The 21354-nt window shown below is 33.4% G+C and overlaps 1 protein-coding gene across 1 annotated transcript; it reads left to right on the top strand.

Moving 5' to 3' along the window:
- The first annotated feature begins 327 nt into the window (after window positions 1–327).
- LOC132753954 (cytochrome P450 4V2-like) lies at window positions 328–20691 on the top strand. The gene is made up of 12 exons (XM_060744526.1): window positions 328–515; window positions 6565–6677; window positions 6912–6997; window positions 8792–8985; window positions 9270–9339; window positions 12736–12862; window positions 14655–14861; window positions 16116–16218; window positions 16672–16739; window positions 17267–17333; window positions 17618–17797; window positions 18330–20691. The coding sequence occupies exons 1-12, from the start codon at window positions 356–358 to the stop codon at window positions 18503–18505; spliced, it is 1551 nt and encodes a 516-aa protein (XP_060600509.1). The 5' UTR covers window positions 328–355; the 3' UTR covers window positions 18506–20691.
- Window positions 20692–21354: the final 663 nt, after the last annotated feature.

Below are 21354 nucleotides of genomic sequence, written 5' to 3'. Positions count from 1 at the left end.
CACAAACTCTCGTTGCGACTGTGGAGGCTGCCATTTTTGTTCTGAGAGTTACCGTTCTTGTTTTATAATATACTTACGAATGTACTGTACAAATATCTCTTTCATCATGCATTCTTTAAACAGAAATATATATATGTGTCCCATTATAATTTCAGTTAGAGAAGTTTTTTTTCTTCAAAACATATCATCCACCTTTATTGATTAGTAGCTCCTTCTGAAAACTATTTTACCCCTCAAAAAATATCCAAAAGGCAAAGGCAATTTTCCGTCCGTTTCCGTAAATATTCGGCGAAAAGTTCCGAAGATTTGCTCCCTTCTTTTTTAATCACGTGATATATCACATGACTTAGCCAAAATGGTGGCTCTCTCTGTGGTCCTGGTTGCGATAGTTGTATGTTTGATTACTTATTGGTTTTACAAGCAGGAAAAGATCAGACGAAATGCTGATAAACTTGGAGGTCCAAAGTCACTCCCAATTATTGGTAATGTTCATCAGCTTAGAAGAAAGCCCAAAGGTAAATTAAATGAATTACTTATCAACAGGTCAAAGTTCATTATGTTATTTATAATCATAGATGAGAAACTTTAACTAAATTTGTAGACATATCATATTTCAGAATTTTCTGGCAACACATCTACTTCAGCTGCCACTGGAAGATAAACAATTTTAGCATGCATGCTTATAGTGCGCTGCCCTACCCAGTAGTTCCACAGACGCTTGGGGGTCAGATCCTGCCCCCCATGAACGTGATCAACCCTGTAAACACTGTACCAAAACCATTTTAATATTTAAACACGAATGGGACATCTATTACAACGATAAAAATGGTTTTCAAACAATTTTTACATATATGAAAAAATACCGTATACCATCAAGTCTCAATAAACTTACTTTTCCATTTCTTTTGTCCGGACCATAACTTGAAGACTAATGGTTGGAATTCAATATAACTACACACAATGGTCAAGCACATTGAGAGGAAGTGCAGTGCACAAGAACCATAACTCTAGCTTGACTAATTACAGAGTTATTGCCCTTTGTTACTTTTCCTTGTCCAGGGCATAACTTGAAAACTACTGGTTGGAATTCAAAACAACTTCATACAATTGTCAAACACAATAAGGGGAAGTGCAGTGCACAAAAACCATAACTCTATCTAAAGTAATTACAGAGTTATTGCCCTTTGTTACTTTTCCATTGCTTTCTTTTGTCCCGACCATAACTTGAAGACTAATGGTTGGAATTCAATATAACTTCATACAATGGTCAAGCACTTTGAGAGGAAGTGCAGTGCACAAGAACCATAACTCCATCTTGACAAAATACAGAGTTACTGCCCTTTGATACTTTTCCTTGTCCAGAGCATAACTTAAAACGTACTGGTTGGAATTCAAAACAACTTCATACAATGGTCAAGCACAATTAGAGGAAGTGCAGTGCACAAGAACTATAACTCCATCTTCAGTATTTATAGAGTTATTGCCCTTTGTTTCTTTTCCTTGTCTTCTGGACTTATTACAGAGTAATTCAATAAAACTTCATCAATGGCCAACCACATTGAAAGGAAATGCAACATACAAGAACCACAACTATCTTTAATTGCCCACAACCATAAGTCTATATTTCAATTCTTTTACAAGGTATTCTGTTACTAGTAACATCCTCATTTCCGAAGCAGTCTTGTGGGGGTATTGATCACATTTAGTGATAGTTCTAGTTTCATTTGGATTTATTTGTTTGAAGATTTATTGCCCTTGCCTTAGTAAAAATTTGCAATTTTCAAACTGTGTCGCACATTGCTCAAAAACTTAATAGGAATGTTGGTCAGCATGCTTAGTTGTGCACCATGGGTTTCGCTTGTGGATTTATCCAGTATTTCTATAGTTATTGCCCTTGACTTAGTAAAAACCGTTCCTAATGTTGTGTTATTTGTTCCTTGAATGCTTGAGTTAGAATCAACCAACTTTACAGGAGTAATGATCAGCATCATTTCGAAACTATGCTTCTGGGGTTTTGCATGTGGATTTTCTTTTCAGTTTTGTTAGAGATATTGCCCTTGACTTAGTATAAATTTGCAATTTTCAACTTGTTCATGCATAGCTAAAAAAGTATTTGACTTGTAGGCTTGAAAATTTATAATAATGTTGGTCAGCATGTGCACTTATGGGCCATGGGGTTTGCTTGTGGATTTATTCAGTATCTGTAAAGTCCTTGCCCTTTACTTAGTAAAGGATTTTAGTTTCCAACTTGTGGCATGTGTAGCCCAAAAAATATTTTACCTAGAGTCATAAGATTGACAAAACAGTGAAGTGTGGGGGCGTCCGTGTCCTACGGACACATTTCTAGCTAACTAATATCAGTATTATGTTGTGTCAGTAGATAGCACCTTTTGATGAATGAGACCTGTCCCAAGTCACCTATACAGATGTCACCAGCAAATGAAACTTTTCCCAGTCCCACGTCCCCTATCAAACAGAAATCGTCCCCTATCAAACAGAAATTGCCAGCAAAAATGAAAACATGTCAAAATGAGGATGCCAAAAAAGAAAACAATCTGCAGTACAGAATATTGGTGAAACAAAACACACTTGAAAAGCTCACAAAACTAACTGAATCTGAAAAGCAAAATGTGGAACGTCTACAGAGTATCAAAGGTCACTTTTCTGTACGCAATGTAACTAAACGTGATGAGTGCGCCGCAAAAACACGAAAACAATTGCGTGAAACCAAGCATGCATTACTCAAAAGCAAGAATGAAGGTGAGCTGTTAAAAAGTGCTAATTCAGAGTTGCATGCAGAACTTGAAGACTTGAAAATCTTACATGAGAAAATAAAAGCAGAAAACCAAAGATTGTATGAAGAACAAAAGAAGAAAATAAATGCCCAAAAACTAAATAGTTATTACAGGACTACACTTAAGAAAATGAGAGAAGGTGATGAAAAAAGAAATGAAACTAATGACAACCTGACAAAAGACTATAATCGTGATGACAGAGACAGCTTGATGCTCGAATTAGAAACACTGAGAGAAGGAAAAAAATCTGACCTCAAGGATGATAGGGGAATATTTACAAATGACCTGAGACTTTGTGTTATTGAATTATTTGGCCTTGAAATAGCCATTGAAAAGATCCCTTCAGCAATACAAGTAGTTGCAAATCACATTTTCAGATGCCAAATAAATGACAAAGAACTCCCGACAAAGTCAACTATACAAAACATTGTAGATGAAGGACAGTTTTTGGTGAAAAGCTATATAGCAGACCGACTACACACTTCAGAAAGCTTTGGCATCAGTCGAGATGGTACTTCGAGACAAAAAAAGAAAATATTAGACACTTCTATAACATTAGACAATGGTGAAATTGTTAGCCTTGGATTCAAACGAGTTGTATCAGAAACTGCTGAAAAAATCAACCTTGTCACAAAGACTCATTTAACCGAGCTAGCCAAATGTCATTCTGATTCCACTCCAAAATCGGAAAAAAGCAGCGAAAATGAAAGTACAGACTTTATAAGAGAATCACTTGAAAAGCTTGCATTCACAATGAGCGACCGCGCAGCTAATGAGAAATGTGCTGACAAATTTTTGAATGAATGGCGAGACCAAGAACTTGAAACATGTTCAAATGAGGGCACAAAAACTACAGTTTTGCAATTCCACTGCATGGCCCATGTCCTACTTGGCTTTCATCGATATGTATGTGATGACCTGAAAAAAGAAGAAAAAACAATTAGTGATGAACCAATTGGCAGAGATCAGCTACCATATTTCAAAAACTGGTCCAAGAAACAAACTGTTGCAGAAAGGGTAGCATATACTACTTCCGGCATATTTGGTCCCGCAGGTGATCATCTGGGTTTGCGCGATAAATGGGAGTCATTCTGTGCCAACAAGGGTCTTCGGTCTTTAATTGGAAACTACCGAGACAATAGATTTAATGGACTTTTCCAAACCTCAGCAGAGATTCTCTTCCATCTCAGTGACTTTTTAGAGGTCATCAAAAATGTCCCTTGTCCAAACAACAAAATCAAAGCAGTTGAAGCAGACCTTCAATCCCCAATTGTCCAAACAATGCTTTCAGCATTAACAGCTATGTATGTGAAGGTTACAGGACCGTACTGGTGGTTAGTTACCTCTGGCTCAGTAAAGTATTTGGAGTTATTTCCTTATATCAACAGTTTGTGGGTTTTCCTAGATGAATGTGAAAAAGAACCAATTACAATGATTGAAAAGGAATGGTTGCCTAATGCCTATGTTCCTCATGTTGACAAATATCAAAAGTGTGTGGAAGAAAGACAAAATGAACTGTCAAACAGGCTGACATCCATACTAAGTGGTTCAATGAAAAGAACTGTAGAAAAACAGTTAGCAGACTTTCTTGAAGGGGGCCGTTATGCAGAAACCCCATCAAAATCTGACCTCCAAAGAACACAATATGCCCACGTGACAAATTTAGGATGTGAACACCATTTTGGTGACTTAGACAGTTCACAACGAAGACGCCCAAATGCATCCTTCCACCATCATTCAAGTGTACAACTGATAAAAAGAAATAGACGCCAGTTGTTCAAATGGCTTGACAAAAAACATGAAAGTGAAAAAAATGATTTATTGAAAGCTGCTCGCAAAGGTGGAAGGAACCTCAGGGAAATTCACACAGCTGAGGAGACTTCAGTACGACGAGAGCTGTTCGAATCAATGACCCAAAAACCAAAACCAAAACGACGCAGAGTTGTGTGTACACCACAACCTGATGTTCCTACAACTACGGAGGACCAATTTGATTTCCGTCTTGGCGATTATGTAGCTATTGCGTACCAGGATGCCTGGTATCCTGGTTGTGTAGAAAAGGTTGAGAAGGATGTAGCCACCGTTAACTTCATGGCCCCATGTCGCATGGCTGGAGTGTTTACTTGGCCAGCTAGAAAGGACACCCAGGAAGTCAACAGGACATTCATTTTGTGTTGCGGATTAGTTCCAGAAGCCAGAAACTCGGGAAGACAGTGGTTTTTTAAGGAACACAGTGACCTTGAAATAAAATATTTAGGTTTTAAGGATCAGTTTTTTTAACTGAAATTTAAGTAAACATTGTGTCCTACATTTGTAATGACTATTACAAAATCAAGAAAACTGTGATGCTTTGACTGGACTTGTATATTTTGTTCACATGGACTTGTTTATTTTGAAAATGAAACAATCAATAAGTCAATAGTTCTTAAAATATTACATGATGAGGGATTGAAAACTGTTGCCATCTTAGCCAAATGTGAACTGTTTATTGTTATTTATAACTGTTATAATGTATTTAATTTAATTTATTTTATTTTATCATCTTGTAGCATATTATTAAAAAGAAAATCATGATGAAATATGGGTTTTACCATTTGAATAAATTTTGAAAAAAAATGTTGGATTTTTTTGTGTGAAAATAAGGTGTTTTAAGGTCAGGATGAAAAGATACCAAAAAATAGACTTCAAAAATGAAAAGAGCAGGAAAAAATACAAAAGATGACCAAGTTTCATGCAGATATCTAAATTTTTAAAAAAATTATAAAAGAAAAACTAAATAAAACTCGAAATCGAGTTCCGCGTTCCGCGAATCGAACTATATAAACATATAAGAGTAAAAATTCTAAAAAGTCGACCAAATTTTATGACTTTAAAAGATCATAACTTTTTTATTAGAAGAGATAAATTGAAAATTCAAACTGTTCTGTAATGGTCTCACTTAGATCTTTAATGTTAACATAATTGCATATACATATATATTACTTTAATAAATGGTCTGGGGTTGCTATTTACAGTCACTATTCCCTAGCTAGTATATATTGTAACCATTCTAAGTGCACAGCTACCACTATCAGGGTCTTGTTATGATAACCTTAAGCTTTTCTTCTGAAGGGAATCGATTCTTATGCACAATAATTTACAGCATTGTGTTTATTTGCTTGTAATCACTCTCAAAACTAACAGCATGGTGGGAATTTTTCACATTTCATTGCTTTAATTTAAATTGCACAAACTTTTGCTAAATTCCTAGTAAAAGACAATGAGGGTGGAAAAATTTTCTGAATTAGCCTTGCTTGTCTAGTACATAACAACATCTTGATATATCAAATGTAACAGATGATGAGACGTGACTTGACACTTCTTTAACCCATAACCTGCTTAATTTTTTTAATGGACTTGTCCACCTTATATTTTTGGAACTGTCCATTATCAGTTTTGGAGAAATCAATATCAAAAGTTCAAGTTAGTTAGCCAACAGTATAGAGCAGTCTAGTCAGACTGCATGGACATGCAGGCTGATCAGTCTCTATGCTGGTGAGGAAACCATTCACAAACTTTAAAAAGGTAATATCACTTTTAGTTCCGCAGGTGATGGGTTAAGTGTTAGTCAGACAATATAGAAAATAATATAAATGTCGGTAAAAATAATGATGAATTTTATTTCTTGGTCAGACACTCAAATAGTTAAAACTGATGTGACTTGTTTAGAATCATACCAGCCTAACTAGAGTATTTGAAGCATCATGTTTAAGTTTTACTTTTATTTCAGAATTTACAGAGCAGCTTTATGAAATGATAAACGAGTATGGGCCCAAAGGTGTCTTCAGACTTATGATTGGAGGACATCCGTTGGTACTTGTTTGCAGCCCTGAAGAGGCAGAGGTAATTCATTCATTCATTCATTCATTCATTCATTCCATTCACTCACTCACTCACTCACTGACTCACTCACTCACTCATTGACAAATAGACTTGTTTGATACATGTAATTACCTATCTGGACAAATTTAATGGATTTTGACATTAAAGTTATTCAATTAATGATCTTATTGTAGAATCAGTTCATTTATGATAAAACATTGATAATTTGTATATATTGGAATTTATATATTTTAGCCTCTAATGAATAGCTCTAAACACTTGGACAAGTCAACAGACTACAACTATCTTCACCCCTGGTTGGGAACAGGACTTCTTACAAGGTGATAATTAAAACACTTTGAATGTGTCTTCTTAAATTATATTTTGTTTTAAGAAGTATGTGTAATACTTATAATGATTATTTGGAGAGTATAGTAACAGTTTGAAATGTTAACTGATAGGAATTGGTCAAACTTCTTTACTGTCAGTAGTAAAATTCATATGAGTTGCAAAATTTCTTTGTTGTTAATTGTACATATTGTATTAATTATGTATAATGATTATTTATTGAAATTTGAATGTGAAGAAATGTTGTGATTTATTTTAATCTCTCTGGTGTCTGATTCCTTGAACTAACCAGTCATATGAGGAAACAATCACAGCAGCGCATCATAAATTGTATACAGTCACAGTACATCTACATCTACATTATACTTCTTAACAATCAATTCTGATTATGACTAGTAGGAGCGTTGTCAGGGAACTGTTAATAAAAAAAAATATTTATATGCAAATTAAAAAGTTAAAAGAATAAAAGTTCTACAAGACTATTAATTTAAAAGACATAGTGTGCAATTTAGAATTTATAGAATGGGTCAAGCCTCTCAGTAAAGATGTTGAAACTGGGGCAAGACTGAACAGTTAGAGGAAGGCTATTCCAAAGACGTATGCTCCTAGGAAAGAAAGAATTTTGATGATATTGTGTCCTCGAGTAAGGTATCAGGTAGTTCAGATTTCGTGTTTGAGTAAAGTGTTGATGGTCAACAAAAACAATGTTGTTTTGGATTTTATACAAGTAGGTTACAGCACTGATGTTTCCACACTGTTCAAGGATTTGCCAATTAAGTTCATTTACCATTTTTGAGACACTACTTGTATAGTCATAATCATTAAAAATGTATCTAGCAGCTGATCTTTGTACTTGCTCTATCTTATAAATTAAGTATTTCTGCCAAGGATGCCAAACTATGGAGCAATATTCAACCTGAGGTCTAACATAGGTCTTATATGCAGTTTCCTTTATCTTTTTATTTGGGGTTTTAACATTTCTTCAAATGAATCTGAGGGAGTTATTTGCTTTAGATGTAATGTTGTTTATATGTTTGGTCTATGAAAGGTCTTGACTAATAGTGACTCCTAAGTATTTCGCTTCTTGAGTTGAGTTTAGTTAGATGTTATGGAGGGTATAAGGAAATATTACAGGGTTTCTTTTTCTTGTTATCCTGAGAACTTCACATTTATCAGGGTTGAACTCCATGGACCAGTCTTTTTCCCATCTTTCTAAAGCATGAAGGTCATCTTGGAGGGTTTGGGCATCTTGTTTAGATCTGAAGGTTAGGTAGACAACAGTATCATCTGCAAAGAGTATAACCTTACCTTTGACACTATCCGGGAGGTCTTTTATGTAAGAAAGGAAAAGGCAGGGACCTAATACCGAGCCTTGGGGGACACCTGAGAGGATTGGTAGGATTCCTGATTTTTGACCTTCAACTACAACTTGCTGGGAGCATGACCTAAGGAAGGAATGGACCAAATTTGTAACCTCATAACCTGTACTCAATCTTTCTAGTTTACTCACAAGTTTGTGATGGTCCACCATATCAAATGCCTTACTGAAATCCATGACTATGACATCAGTTTGTTGGCCACTTTCAAAAGATTGTCATGAATTTCCTGAATGAATCATAAGATTACTATGCAAGAACTTAAAGATGAACAAGACATTGGTTTGCAGTGATAAAATCAGTTGTTTACAGCAGGCTGAGGGTTAATGTTGATAACTTACAGAATACAAATTTTACATAATTCAAACCCAATTCTGAAATTTAATGCAATAAGTGACTTTTCTATTTCAGCACAGGTGATAAATGGAAGATTAGACGTAAACTGTTAACTCCATCATTTCACTTCAAAATTCTTCATGACTTTGTGGCTGTGTTCAATGACCAATCAAAAGTTCTTCTGAACATTCTAAAAAAGAAAGCCGATGGTGTGTCAACTGTTGATGTGTTTAATGATATAACTCTTTGTGCCCTCGATATCATATGTGGTAGGTATTTTATGATAGGAAAAATATTATATAGATAAGACTGATTATATTTAGTATTTTCTATGGTAAGTTGTGGTTTGAATTAACAATGTGTTCTTTACTTTAGCCATGATATGCATTCAATATTTTGACTTTATCTGTGACAGGTATGCAGTGAAATATTATTTATGTGATTCTAACATCAGTACATAAGTTTTTGTGAAGCTATGATTGTGTGCTTACTTTATAATCTGTTTCAATACTTATTTTTAAACATTGTCATATATTTTTTTGATGTTTTGTAGAAACTGCTATGGGAAAATGTGTAAATGCACAGAAGGATAGGAACTCTGAATATGTCAAGGCAGTGTATCAGTAAGTTGAGTTTTATACAGTGACAGTTTTGTGTAAAAACTCATTTATGTAGTATTGTTAATTTGACTATAACAGAATATGGCTTGCAACATCACTATATCCCCTGTTTCAAACAACAGTCCATTAATTAAAATTTAAGCCTTAATCATTTAATGGAACTCTTAAGTGTCAAGTGAAAGTCATTCCCAAATGTGGTGCTAAACAAATAAACAGATTGTCACCTTAGTGCAATAAGTGGTGAAGTCCTTTTAAATTTAATAGAAGTTAATCAGTTATTGCACTAAGGTGACAAGATCTCTGTGGCAGATTGGTTAAGGCTTCAGAATTTAAGTCATTTGCCCCAGGCCTTGTTGCTGTTCTTCATGATTCATTTTTCAAGAATATTTAATTCATTCAAATGAGGAAGCTATCCAGGTAGTTTGTAGAATGTTGATGGTTCTATCAGCATATCTACTCATATCTGAAATATTACATAAAACAGGCATCTGGAGGTCTACTGCCACTAAATGTTTCTACCCAGTTATGAAGTGAAAAGTTTCTTTTTTTAGCTTGACAATACAAAGTATATGTAGAGCTGTCCTACTCGCCCCGGCGTCCGCATCCAGATTTCAAATTAAAGTTTTGGTGCAGTAAAATATTTTTATGCCCCCGCCATGTAATGGCCGGGTCATATAGTGTTACCCTGTTCCATCATTCCGTCCTTCCGTCATTCTGTCATTCCGTCATCATCAGTTTCCAATCATTATCTTAAGAACGGTTGCACACATTCAACTCAAATTTGACATATGGATATATCATGAGAAAATGCAGGTCAAGTTCGAATTTGGTCACAGTTTGATGATTTTTGGCAGAGTTATGCCCCTTTTACTTTGAAAATAATATGAAATTTCAGTTTCCGTTCATTATCTCCCCAAAGGTACAACACATTCAACTCAAACTTGACATATGGATATGTTATGAGAAAATACAGGTCAAGTTCGAATTTGGTCATGGTTCGATGATTTTTGGCAGAGTTATGCCCCTTTTACTTTGAAAACAATATGAAATTTTCAGTTTCCGTTCATTATCTCCCCAAAGGTACAACACATTCAACTCAAACAATGACATATGGATGCGTCAAAGGAATGCGCAGGTCAAGTTCAAATTTGGTCATGGTTCAATGATTTTTGGCAGAGTTATGCCCCTTTTACTTTGAAAGTAATATGAAATTTTCAGTTTTCGTTTATTATCTCCCCAATGGTACAACACATTCAACTCAAATTTGACATATGGATATGTTTTTGGAATGCCCAGGCCAAGTTCGAATTTGGTCATGGTTCAATGATTTTTGGCAGAGTAATGCCCCTTTCACTTTGAAAATAATATGAAATTTACAGTTTCTGTTCATTATCTACCCAACAGTGTTACATTTTCAACTTAAATTCGACATATGGATATGTCAAAGGAATGGGCAGGTCAAGTTGGAATTTGGTCATGGTTTGATGATTTTTTGGCAGAGTTATGTCCCTTCACTTTGAAAATAATATAGATACATCTTAGGAATAAGCAGTTTAAGTTTGAATTTGGTCGTGGTTCAATGATTTTAGACAAACTTATCTTTCCTGAATGTTGGAAAAATTTTGAACTTTCAGTTTCAGCACTCATACTTTTAGCCATTATTTTGGCTACAAATATGCATTATATGCTATTTTTAAAAGGTAATGACTGAATAATTTCAGTGCCTTGAACATTGTATGAAAATGGTTTGTGAAAAGTTTTAAGGGCTTTGAACTTAAGATGAAAAAAATAATTAATGCACCATCTGAATTTTTGGCTGCATGCGGGGGCATCCGTGGCATGATGACACATTTCTAGTTCACTATAACTTTTTCATTTCGTAAGGTATCAACTTCAAACTTCAAATATATGTTCCTTATCATCAACCACATCTTATGTGACAAGGTTCATAACTCTAGCACCAATATTTTCAGATTTATCTCCCCTTGAACTTAGAATTTTCCTTAAAAAATACTAAGAGGATATTTTTGCGTTTGAGTGAAATATGGAATATATTTTCACAAAACATGACAAAATGCCATATATTTTCATGAGCTGGGACAGCGAGTGAAAATATGTGGCATTTTATCATGTTGAGTGAAAATATATAAATGAAAAAATAACCTTTTTATTTAATTTCATTATCAAAGAAAAATGGTTACGAACCCCCTTGCTTGCTATTTGTATACAGAGTGCAGTAATATAATTATTGTCTTGTTTTGCGTGTGATATTTAGCGCTACATTGTGACATCACGTAAACAACTCTTTAAATGTCTGTACAGCGTTAATGACTGAATTAAAGATATTAGTGTTCGGATTTATTTTCTTAGTTAGACCATTTTCTATCATTCTAGATAGTTTTCAAAACAAAATTCAACAAAAAGTTGTTTTGTATTTTCAGATTTTTCAGACAAAATGTCAAAAGAAGTCTGTTAAAATAAATATGAGTTTAGACTCCGCCTACTTTCATATTTATATTTCATATTTATCTTTAAAAAATATGAAATATATTTGACTGATATAGCACCATATGGGTAAAATTAAATAATATTTTTTACTGTTACTTCTTTATTTCTTAAGTGATCAACTTCATACTTCAAATATATGTACCTGATCATCAACCACGTCTTATGAGACAAGGTTCATAACTCTAGCACCAATATTTTGAGATTTATCTCCCCTTGAACTTAGAATTTTCCTTAAAAAAATATTATTTTTTACTGTTACTTTTTTATTTCTAAAGGAATCAACTTTATACTTCAAATATATGTACCTTATCATTAACCACATCTTATGCGACAAGGCTCATAACTCTAGCACCAATATTGCAAGAATGATCTCCCCATAAACTTAGATTATTTTACTTGAAAAATGTTAGTTTTTACTATAACATTTTTAGTTTTAAAGGTATCTACCTCAAACTCTAAATACTTATTCCTTATCATCAATTACATTTTATGTGACAAGGTTCATAACTCTTGAAGCAATATTTACAGATTTATCTTTCTTTGAAGGATTTTCTTTAAGAAATATTATAACTTCTTAACTTCTACTTCAAACTTCAAATATATATTTCTTATCATTACACACATGTTGTGTGACAAGGTTCATAACTCTAGTGTGACTATTTTCAGAATTATTCCCCTAGATCTTAGAACTTAATACATAATTATACATAATTGATTTTTTTATCATAGTTTTGTCTTCCTTACTGCGTCCAGTATTTTATTAGTCGAGCTTCGCTGTCTTATGTGACAGCTCTTGTTTATCTTTATGTATCCTCCGAGTTTCTTGTATTGCTGATTTTTACCAAGTTTTCTAAGATTTAAGAATTGATTTATCCATGTGTTATATTTCAGAGCATCAGAGATCACATTTCTCAGACAACGATCTCCATGGATGTGGCCAGAGTTTCTGTTTGACTTGGTCGGACCGGGGAAAGATTACAAGAAATGTCTGTCTATCCTTCATACATTCACAGAGAAGGTACATTTTGTACATTGTTTGATAGATATTTTAGATAATACCTTGTAATTTCTTAATTTGCATTTTGTGAAAAGAACATTTGGACTTTATGTTTGGTGGTTAAATTTGTTTTTGCCTCAGAGTTTCCAATAGAAACGTTCTTCAACGGCTGTTCCAGTGTGTTGAAAAAAAACTGTCGTTAAATCTACCGTGTGAAGAAACATTTTGAGAATAATGAATTTTGAAAACGTTTATAAAACTTTGTTGGTTTATTTTATTTCACTCTATATTTTTCAAGCGAAATAAAAAGTATTAATAGTGAAATAAATGTGAAATTTAACTCATTTGCGACATTGAAATATTCTTCATGATTTGATTGTTTTTCACGTATTGTTTGGCGCTACATTGTGACGTCACATAAACAACACTTTTAAACATATGTACAATGTTAACGACTGGATTAAAGATATTGGTGTTCAGATTCATTTTCTTAGTTAGACCATTTTCTTTCATTCTAGACAGTTTTCAAATCAAAATTCGACAAAAATTGTATTTTATTTATCTGATTTATCAAACAAAATGGCGCCGTCCATGTGTCGGTTTGAAAATACACAGGGAGGTAATAAGAACGGCGAGTGTATTGTTGTAGAATTATGCACGCTTCGAGCCTTCTTTGTTTATATATAAAAATTTCCGATACTGTTAGAATGATTAATTTTTTGTTGAAAATTTTTTAATATTGTTTAAATGTGTTAACAGTTCACCAAAGTTTGTCTGCCAATGAAATTGCTATATTTTGTTTAAATTTTGCTGAAATATTAACAATACAGTGCTGTAACTCAACTGTATGTATTAAATTTATATGTTAAATGAGCCAATTTAATGGACTCTATTTGCATAGTGCACTCGGTGTGAATAGACGGGCTAACTGTTAGTCGTTATAGGTTATATACAGAGTTTTAAGAAACTAATTTTTCTCACTTCACTTTGTTCATTAGAAAATTAATTTCTTAAAACTCTGTTTATAACCTATTACATTGTAATTACATGGTGATAAAATACACAAATTAAATTATTAAGTGTAGTACATAATTATAACTACATGGATATGATTAATTATCTTTATAGTTACATGTTATTTTAAAACTTATCTTTATCTTCTAAGAAAACCATTAACAGATAGGTCGCTGAATTTCTTTAATTGATTTGACCAGCGTCCATTTTGGAACTGTTCGTTATCAATTTTGGGGATATGAAGATGAGAATTTGAAAAACAGAAAAGAGCAGTGTCTGACTGCATGAATTTTAAAGCTGGCTCTACAGTGTTGGCAAAACTTAAAGTTAATGTTTGAAGTTTTTTTTTTTTAATTATTTTGAGCTCGACTATTTGATAAGAATAAGTAGAGCTATTGTAGTCACCCGAGCGTCGGCGTCGGCGTAACCACTTATGTTAAAGTTTTTGTAATAGTTTAAATATTTTCAAAGTCCATTGACATATGGCTTTGAAACTTTGCACACTTGTTCACCATCATTACCCCGACCTGTAAACAGGAGGAGGTAACTGTATCAAGCATTTTGACAGAATTATGCCCCTTTTTCGACTTAGAATTTACGTTAAAGTTTTTGTAATAGTTCAAATATTTTCAAAGTCCATTGACATATGGCTTTGAAACTTTGCACACTTGTTCACCATCATTACCCCAACCTGTAAACAGGAGGAGGTAACTGTATCAAGCATTTATTTTTACAATCAAGCACTAAGAATAGTCGAGCGTTGCTGTCCTACCGACAGCTCTTGTTTATATGAATGCAGGTGATTATAGAAAGACAAGCAGATTTTGCCAAGCAACATAATAATAAGATCACTATGGAAGAACTTCTAGATGAACAAGATATTGGCAGTTTCCTTGGTAACAGAAGAAGATTAGCTTTTCTTGATATGCTTCTATGTGCAACAGCTGACAACCAAAAACTCTCTTTTCTTGATATCAGAGAGGAAGTGGATACTTTCATGTTTGAGGTGAGGGAAAACTTAATAAAATTTGTCTGTAAATGTGCTATACTGGTTTCCTAGCAGTTTCCGTCCCCTAGCAGTTTTCCGGCCGTTCATCATTTTCGTCCAGTACAGTCTATTTTTACCAGTAAGGCATCCACATTACTTCATCAATCAGAGAGACATTTGTTTTCTATGCTAAACAGCATTTAAAATAGTACAGCGATTTAAATGTTTTGAAGTTTTGCCTGTTATTTAAAGTTAATAAGAGAACTTGGGACTTTCAAAAATAAGCAACACCTGGGGAATTCTAGTTTGAATATCCATGCGCAATAACCAAGACCCCATTTTAGGGAAATCAATACTTCGGAAAATATTTTTGCAGACGACACGGAAAAGGTTGGGAAGTTCTGTTTGTCTGATAAAACCATCTTAAAAATGCTTTATGGTACTGAATTATATTCAAAATAAAAAAGGTCCGGAAAACTGCTATGAATTTTTGAATAAAGGTGAAAAAAGGTGTTACATTTCAAGCCTATATTCAAATTAAAAAGTAAAATGAAAGTGCAACATTAAACACATGGCAATGCTGGACAGGTACCTAACTTTGTCCTGTCAAAGTTTTGTACCACTTAATAGACTGATTTTTATTTTATTTGTTAAAAACTGTGATTTGTGGCCGGAAACTGCTAGGAAACCAGTAGTCAAAATATTTAATAACATGTATGTTTCAAATGAAGACATTTTATATGTACATGTACGTCACAATTATGATGAAAATTGTCTTAATGTTCATGTGCTTTTGTATAAGTACAGGGGTAGCCAGCCAATTAGTGAGTCCAATATGATGTTGTAAAAATGCAAATAAATTGTTAAGTATGACTTGTGATGTTGTCTGTTCAGCATATGTCAGTCTGTATCACAGATTGGTCTCATATATCAAGGAATGATACTAGAATGGTCTAGACTGCTTAGAACTTTGAGTCACTGCATATTTATTACTTTGAAGATTTAGGCTTATTTATTTGAGCTGCGTCACGACAAAAGCAACATAGTGCATTTGCGACTAGCATGTATTCAGACCAGCCTGCTCATCTGTGCAGTCTGATCAGGATCCTTGCTCTTCGCTATCAGTTTATCTACTTGTAATAGGGTTGGTAAGCTTACAGCATGGATCCTGATCAGACTGAGTGGATGCGCAGGCTGGTCTGGATCCATGCTGGTCGCAAACACACTATGTTGGTTTTGTCTTGACAAGGCTCATTTGTATGTTATTTACAGGGCCATGACACTACAGCAATGGCAGCAAATTGGGCTGTACATCTGATTGGAACTGATCCGGATGTCCAGGAGAAAGTGCATCAGGAATTAGATAAAATATTTGGTAAGGCTGCAAAATAAATGTTCATTTCATATAAACAAAGTGAAAAATAAGCACTCATATGTTAAAGTAAAGTCTTATAATCTGTAGAATTTGTAGAAATGTCCCAGACAGATACTCTATAATTCTGGCAGGTAAAGAGATGAAGGGCTGGTTCATTTAATTTCCAATAATTACTGGTTAAGGTATATTTGAGCCGTGTCATGACAAAACCAACATAATGGGTTTGCGACCAGCATGGATCCAGACCAGCCTGCGCATCCGCGCAGTCTGATCAGGATCCATGCTGTTCGCTATCAGTTTCTCTACTTGTAATAGAGTTGGTCAGCGAACAGCATGGATCCTGATCAGACTGCGCGGATGCGCAAACTGGTCTGGATCCATGCTGGTCGCAAACCCATTATGTTGGTTTTGTCGTGACGCGGCTCAATTTTAAATTTTGATATATATATACAGGAAAGAGTGACAGAAATGCTACTATGGATGATCTAAAGGAGATGAAATACCTGGAGTGTTGTATCAAGGTTAGTAGATATATATTTGTATTATATAAAAATTCAGATGTAAAGACTAATGAACGCCCCCTTAAATCATTTCTGATAGGTTTGATTGTTTTGCCATTTTAATTTTTAAAAATTTAATTTCTAAAAAAATAGTTATGCTCATAGTGCTGTGTATTTGTTAGTTGTAAAATATCCGAGTCTGCTTTGTGATATTTAATTTTGTGTTATTTAATTTCCTTTGGATTCAATAACTAAGTAACTACATGTACATACATGTAAATAAAATGAACACATTTTGTTTTGAATCATATTATTCCACTAGTATAAAGCCAATGCAACCTACACTTCATGTGCACTTTAACCGTTTTTGCGGTAAGTTATTTGATAACTGTAATATTGTCTTAATACTGTCTCTTGAATTAATAATGAACAGCTCCTAATGCAAGGCAAGGTAAAGGTTGAATTAATTTTTTTACCTTTCATTGTTTTTCCACATAATGAAAGACCCTGTATCGCTGTGATATGGCAATTTTTGTACCATATTTCAGGAAGCTTTAAGGATATTCCCATCTGTACCAGTGTTTGGAAGAAGCCTTACTGAAGATACAAAAATTGGTCAGTAAAAATGTAGCCTTTAAAACAGTTTGAAACTTCACTTTAACAATTATAATTTCACTGTGTCCTTTCAGTTTCACCCTACTCTTGACAGGTCACAGACTTATTTTGGTATTGTTATATTAAAGTGCCTTTAATTTAATATGGATAGTTCCAAATTTAAGAATATTCAACAACTTGAGGAAAGTTGGCATAAAGTAAAGAAATTATTTAAAATCATTGATAAAAGATTATCAATTATCTCACAAAGTGTAATATACAAATGTAATAATAAATTATTTCAGGTGGTGTTATGATTCCAAAGGAAACAAGTGCTTTGATTGTACCTGCTGCCATTCACAGAATTGAGTCCATATATCCAGATCCAGATAAATTTGATCCAGACAGATTTCTACCAGAGAATACTGTGTCACGGCATCCATTTGCCTACATACCTTTCTCAGCCGGTGCCAGAAACTGTATAGGTAAGCATGTGTGTTCAAGAATTTGAGCCATGTCACGACAAAACCAACATAGCGCTTTTGCGACCAGCATGGATCCAGACCAGCCTGTGTTACGCGCAGTCTTATCAGGATCCATACTGTTCTCTTATAAACCCTATTGCAAGTAAAGAAATTGATAGCGAACAGCATGGATCCTGATCAGACTGCGCGGATGCCCAGGCTGGTCTGGATCCATGCTGGTCGCAAATGCACTATGTTGGTTTTGTTGTGACGCGGCTCATTTATATTCACAGTGACTGAAAATTTGTACTTTTATTTCTATAAATGACTAGGCCATTAGACATGGCTTGTTTTGTGCTACATAGTTTTAAAGTGACATGTACCAAGTCTCACAAACTACATTACCCAGACTTTAATAAAAGGGACACAATTCTTTGTGCAAATGTGTTGATTGCCCCTGAAACAAAATAATTTGTTTTTTTAAACATCAGACTCTCATCTGTGTGATTAAGTTATCTTTAATAATACTAACTCTTTTAAACTATTGCTGTAGGTCAGAAATTTGCTATCATGGAAGAGAAAGTAATGTTATCAAGCATATTTCGTAACTTCTCTGTGAAGAGTATGCAGACGAGGGAAGAGTTGTGTCCCCTGGCAGAGCTGATATTGAGGCCAGGAGAGGGTATCAATGTCATTCTTACTCCAAGACATAGGGAAACAGATGTTTAAATTGGCTATAAAATTTTCTGAACATTAGTAATGAACATTAGTAGAACTAATTTTTTGTATTATGGTAATTTTATATTTGCTAGTCACAGGGTAGTTATTGACAGTAATAATTAAAACATTTGATGGTCAAAGTATTAAAACTGCTGGTAGTTTTGAAGTAGATCATTTTGTAATTTAAATCATTTTGTCACACATGGGACTAGATATAACAGGACAAGCAACTTGATATTTGCCCTGTGTTAGTTTTTCAACCAATAAGGGGCACACACCACAAATTTGTCTTGCTAATAGTTGTGAAAGGGTATTTTTATTTTTTGTCTGTAATATAAATTATGCTCTGAATAAGAGAAATCATCAGATTGTAACAGTCCTTTTTAATATAAATTGTCTTAACATGATGTTATAAATCAATGTAATTTTTGTTTATAAGAATGACATAAATATTTGATACCAGGCTTATCGATATATCGGATGTCAATTCCATGCCTTCTATATCAGACCTCTTACCTAGACTTTAGTTGCTTGTCCTACTATATTAAGTCTCAGATATTGGGCATTGTTGTTAAAAAAGATATATATGTCTAACTTACAGGTATTATTGTTGTTTTCTACAAAAATGTTGCTTATACATCTAGTAATTGTTCTCTATCTATTCATATAACATTGAGTAGATATTGAACTGTTCCTCACTGTGTTCTTTTTCTAAAAGAGTTGTGATAATAAGTCACGACAAAACCAACATAATGGGTTTGCGACCAGCATGAATCCAGACCCGTCTGCGCATCCGGGCAGTCTGATCAGGATCCATGCTGTTTGCTTACAGACCCTATAACAAGTAGAGAAACTGATAGAGAATAGCATGGATCCTGATCAGACTGCACGGATGCGCAGGCTGGTCTGATACCATGCTGGTCGCAAACCCATTATGTTGGTTTTGTTGTGACGTGGCTCAATTATTTTGTAAAACTGATCATGTAAAGTCGGAATAAGTTGATTTTTCAACAATTATTTTTTTTTTTTACTTTGTTAGATTGAATTATATTGTAATTAGTAATTTTAGATATTATATTGAGCTATTTGACAAAATGTTATAAAACTTTTGTATGTTACATATCAGAATTATCATGTCTCAATTTGAAAAAAATTAGTACTAAGATCATGTAAGACAGCTGGCTTTTATTTTCAGTCTGATAAGACTTTACCTTTGGCTGCTTTATTTAAGCAATTTAATATTGAAATCCTTAAAATTAGCAATGAACCATTCCAATTTCAAAGAAGGGCAAGTTCATTAAACAAATAGGGAGCATGCTTGAATTGAATGTTAAATGGGCAAATGATATATTTCCCTACTTATAAGGAATTTGACTGACATAGTAAAACAGTAAATTACAGTATGTATGATACTGGACAAATTACCATAAAACAGTATAAATTACCATAAAATAGGACAAATTACCATAAAACAGGAAAAATTTATATTAAAACAGGACAACTTCTGGTAAAACAGGACAAATTAAAGTAAAACAAGTTAAATAACTTAAAACAGTACTAATTATAGTAAAACAAGACAAATTTCATTAAAATGGGATAAATTACAGTAAAGCAGGACATTTTAGTAAATTGGGATAATTTTATAATATGGTAAAACAGGACAATTACAGTAAAACAGGGTAATTATAGTAAACCAGGATCAAAAGCAGTATAAAAGGGCAACAGTATTAGAATTTGAAGTTTTATTAATTATATGGTAATTGCTTTAAATTGCTATAAGTTTATGTATAGATCTTTCTGCATTAGGTTAGGTAATCCAAACATTATTTTGTTTGCTGATCTTTTTGTTAAAATGTACATTATATGACAGTATATTCTACATTATATGACAGTATATTCTACATGTATATAGTGACATAAACAAAAGTATTGTTTTAGACAATGATATGTTTTATATTGACATGAAATTGTTTTTCTTTTGATGTTGTACTTGAATTATATCAAACAACATGACAGATTCATTGTGTATTGTTAATTACAGTTCTAAATATAAACATTTGAATTTTAGATGAAAAAGAAAATATTTTAATTAATTAACATATTTAATTGTTATTGTATGCATAACAGATGATTATATTATTGTTATCTGATAAAGGTTGACATGCTAGAAGGTTTGATTGATTTATCTTTATAAAGTAAGATGAAAAGAAAAAAAATTGTGTTTCATTTTATTTATCCCAAATACTACCTTTCTTGCAAAAATTAATGTATTTATTTAGTGACCTTCAGCCTTTCTAAAGGTTAAATATGTTATTTTCTAGATAAATTGTTTCATATAATTGTGAAATACACTTAACGAAACTTATAAGTACTCCGATTTCAAACTTGCAAGAAAACTCAGGTTGACTAAACTTGAAGGTATTTGATTTTTATTACAATGGTGATCTCAGTTACTGATATTCTGTTAAGTTTGAGTTATTGTAAAATGCATTTACTATTATAAAATGATGATACTATGATTAAAGTTTATACAGTATCGACTTAGACTAGTTATAGTTATTCTGACACAATATAATAAAAAATTGGTAGGAGTACTTATAAGTTTCGTTAAGTGTAGAAATAAAGTTGGAAAATAGATTTGCCATCGTGAAGGTACATGAACAATCAGGAAACCCTTCGATACCTCTAATCTACCGGTCCACTCTCTATATATAAATTTGTAAGGCGGATGATTCCTTTCCTGAAATACTATTTAAAGAAACAAATGTCACTGTTGTATGATAAATAACTCTCGGGGGATGCCGTGTTGGTGAAGTAATATAATGCACTTTTCCAAAATAAAATTACTGAAATTATGG

The sequence above is a fragment of the Ruditapes philippinarum genome, unplaced genomic scaffold (assembly GCF_026571515.1).
Source record: "Ruditapes philippinarum isolate M1 unplaced genomic scaffold, ASM2657151v2 ctg1909_1_1_1_1, whole genome shotgun sequence".
Classification (NCBI taxonomy): domain Eukaryota; kingdom Metazoa; phylum Mollusca; class Bivalvia; order Venerida; family Veneridae; genus Ruditapes; species Ruditapes philippinarum.
The sequence above is the reverse complement of the archived record's forward strand: the minus strand, read 5'-3'. Positions and strand labels throughout refer to the sequence as shown.

Bases quoted from the DNA above. Each gene is read 5' to 3' on its own strand.
- LOC132753954 (XM_060744526.1), top strand. From the start codon at position 356: ATGGTGGCTCTCTCTGTGGTCCTGGTTGCGATAGTTGTATGTTTGATT. The intron at 9,340-12,735 runs GTAAGTTGAGTT...GTTATATTTCAG, and splicing joins TATGTCAAGGCAGTGTATCA to AGCATCAGAGATCACATTTC. The intron at 14,862-16,115 runs GTGAGGGAAAAC...TGTTATTTACAG, and splicing joins TGGATACTTTCATGTTTGAG to GGCCATGACACTACAGCAAT.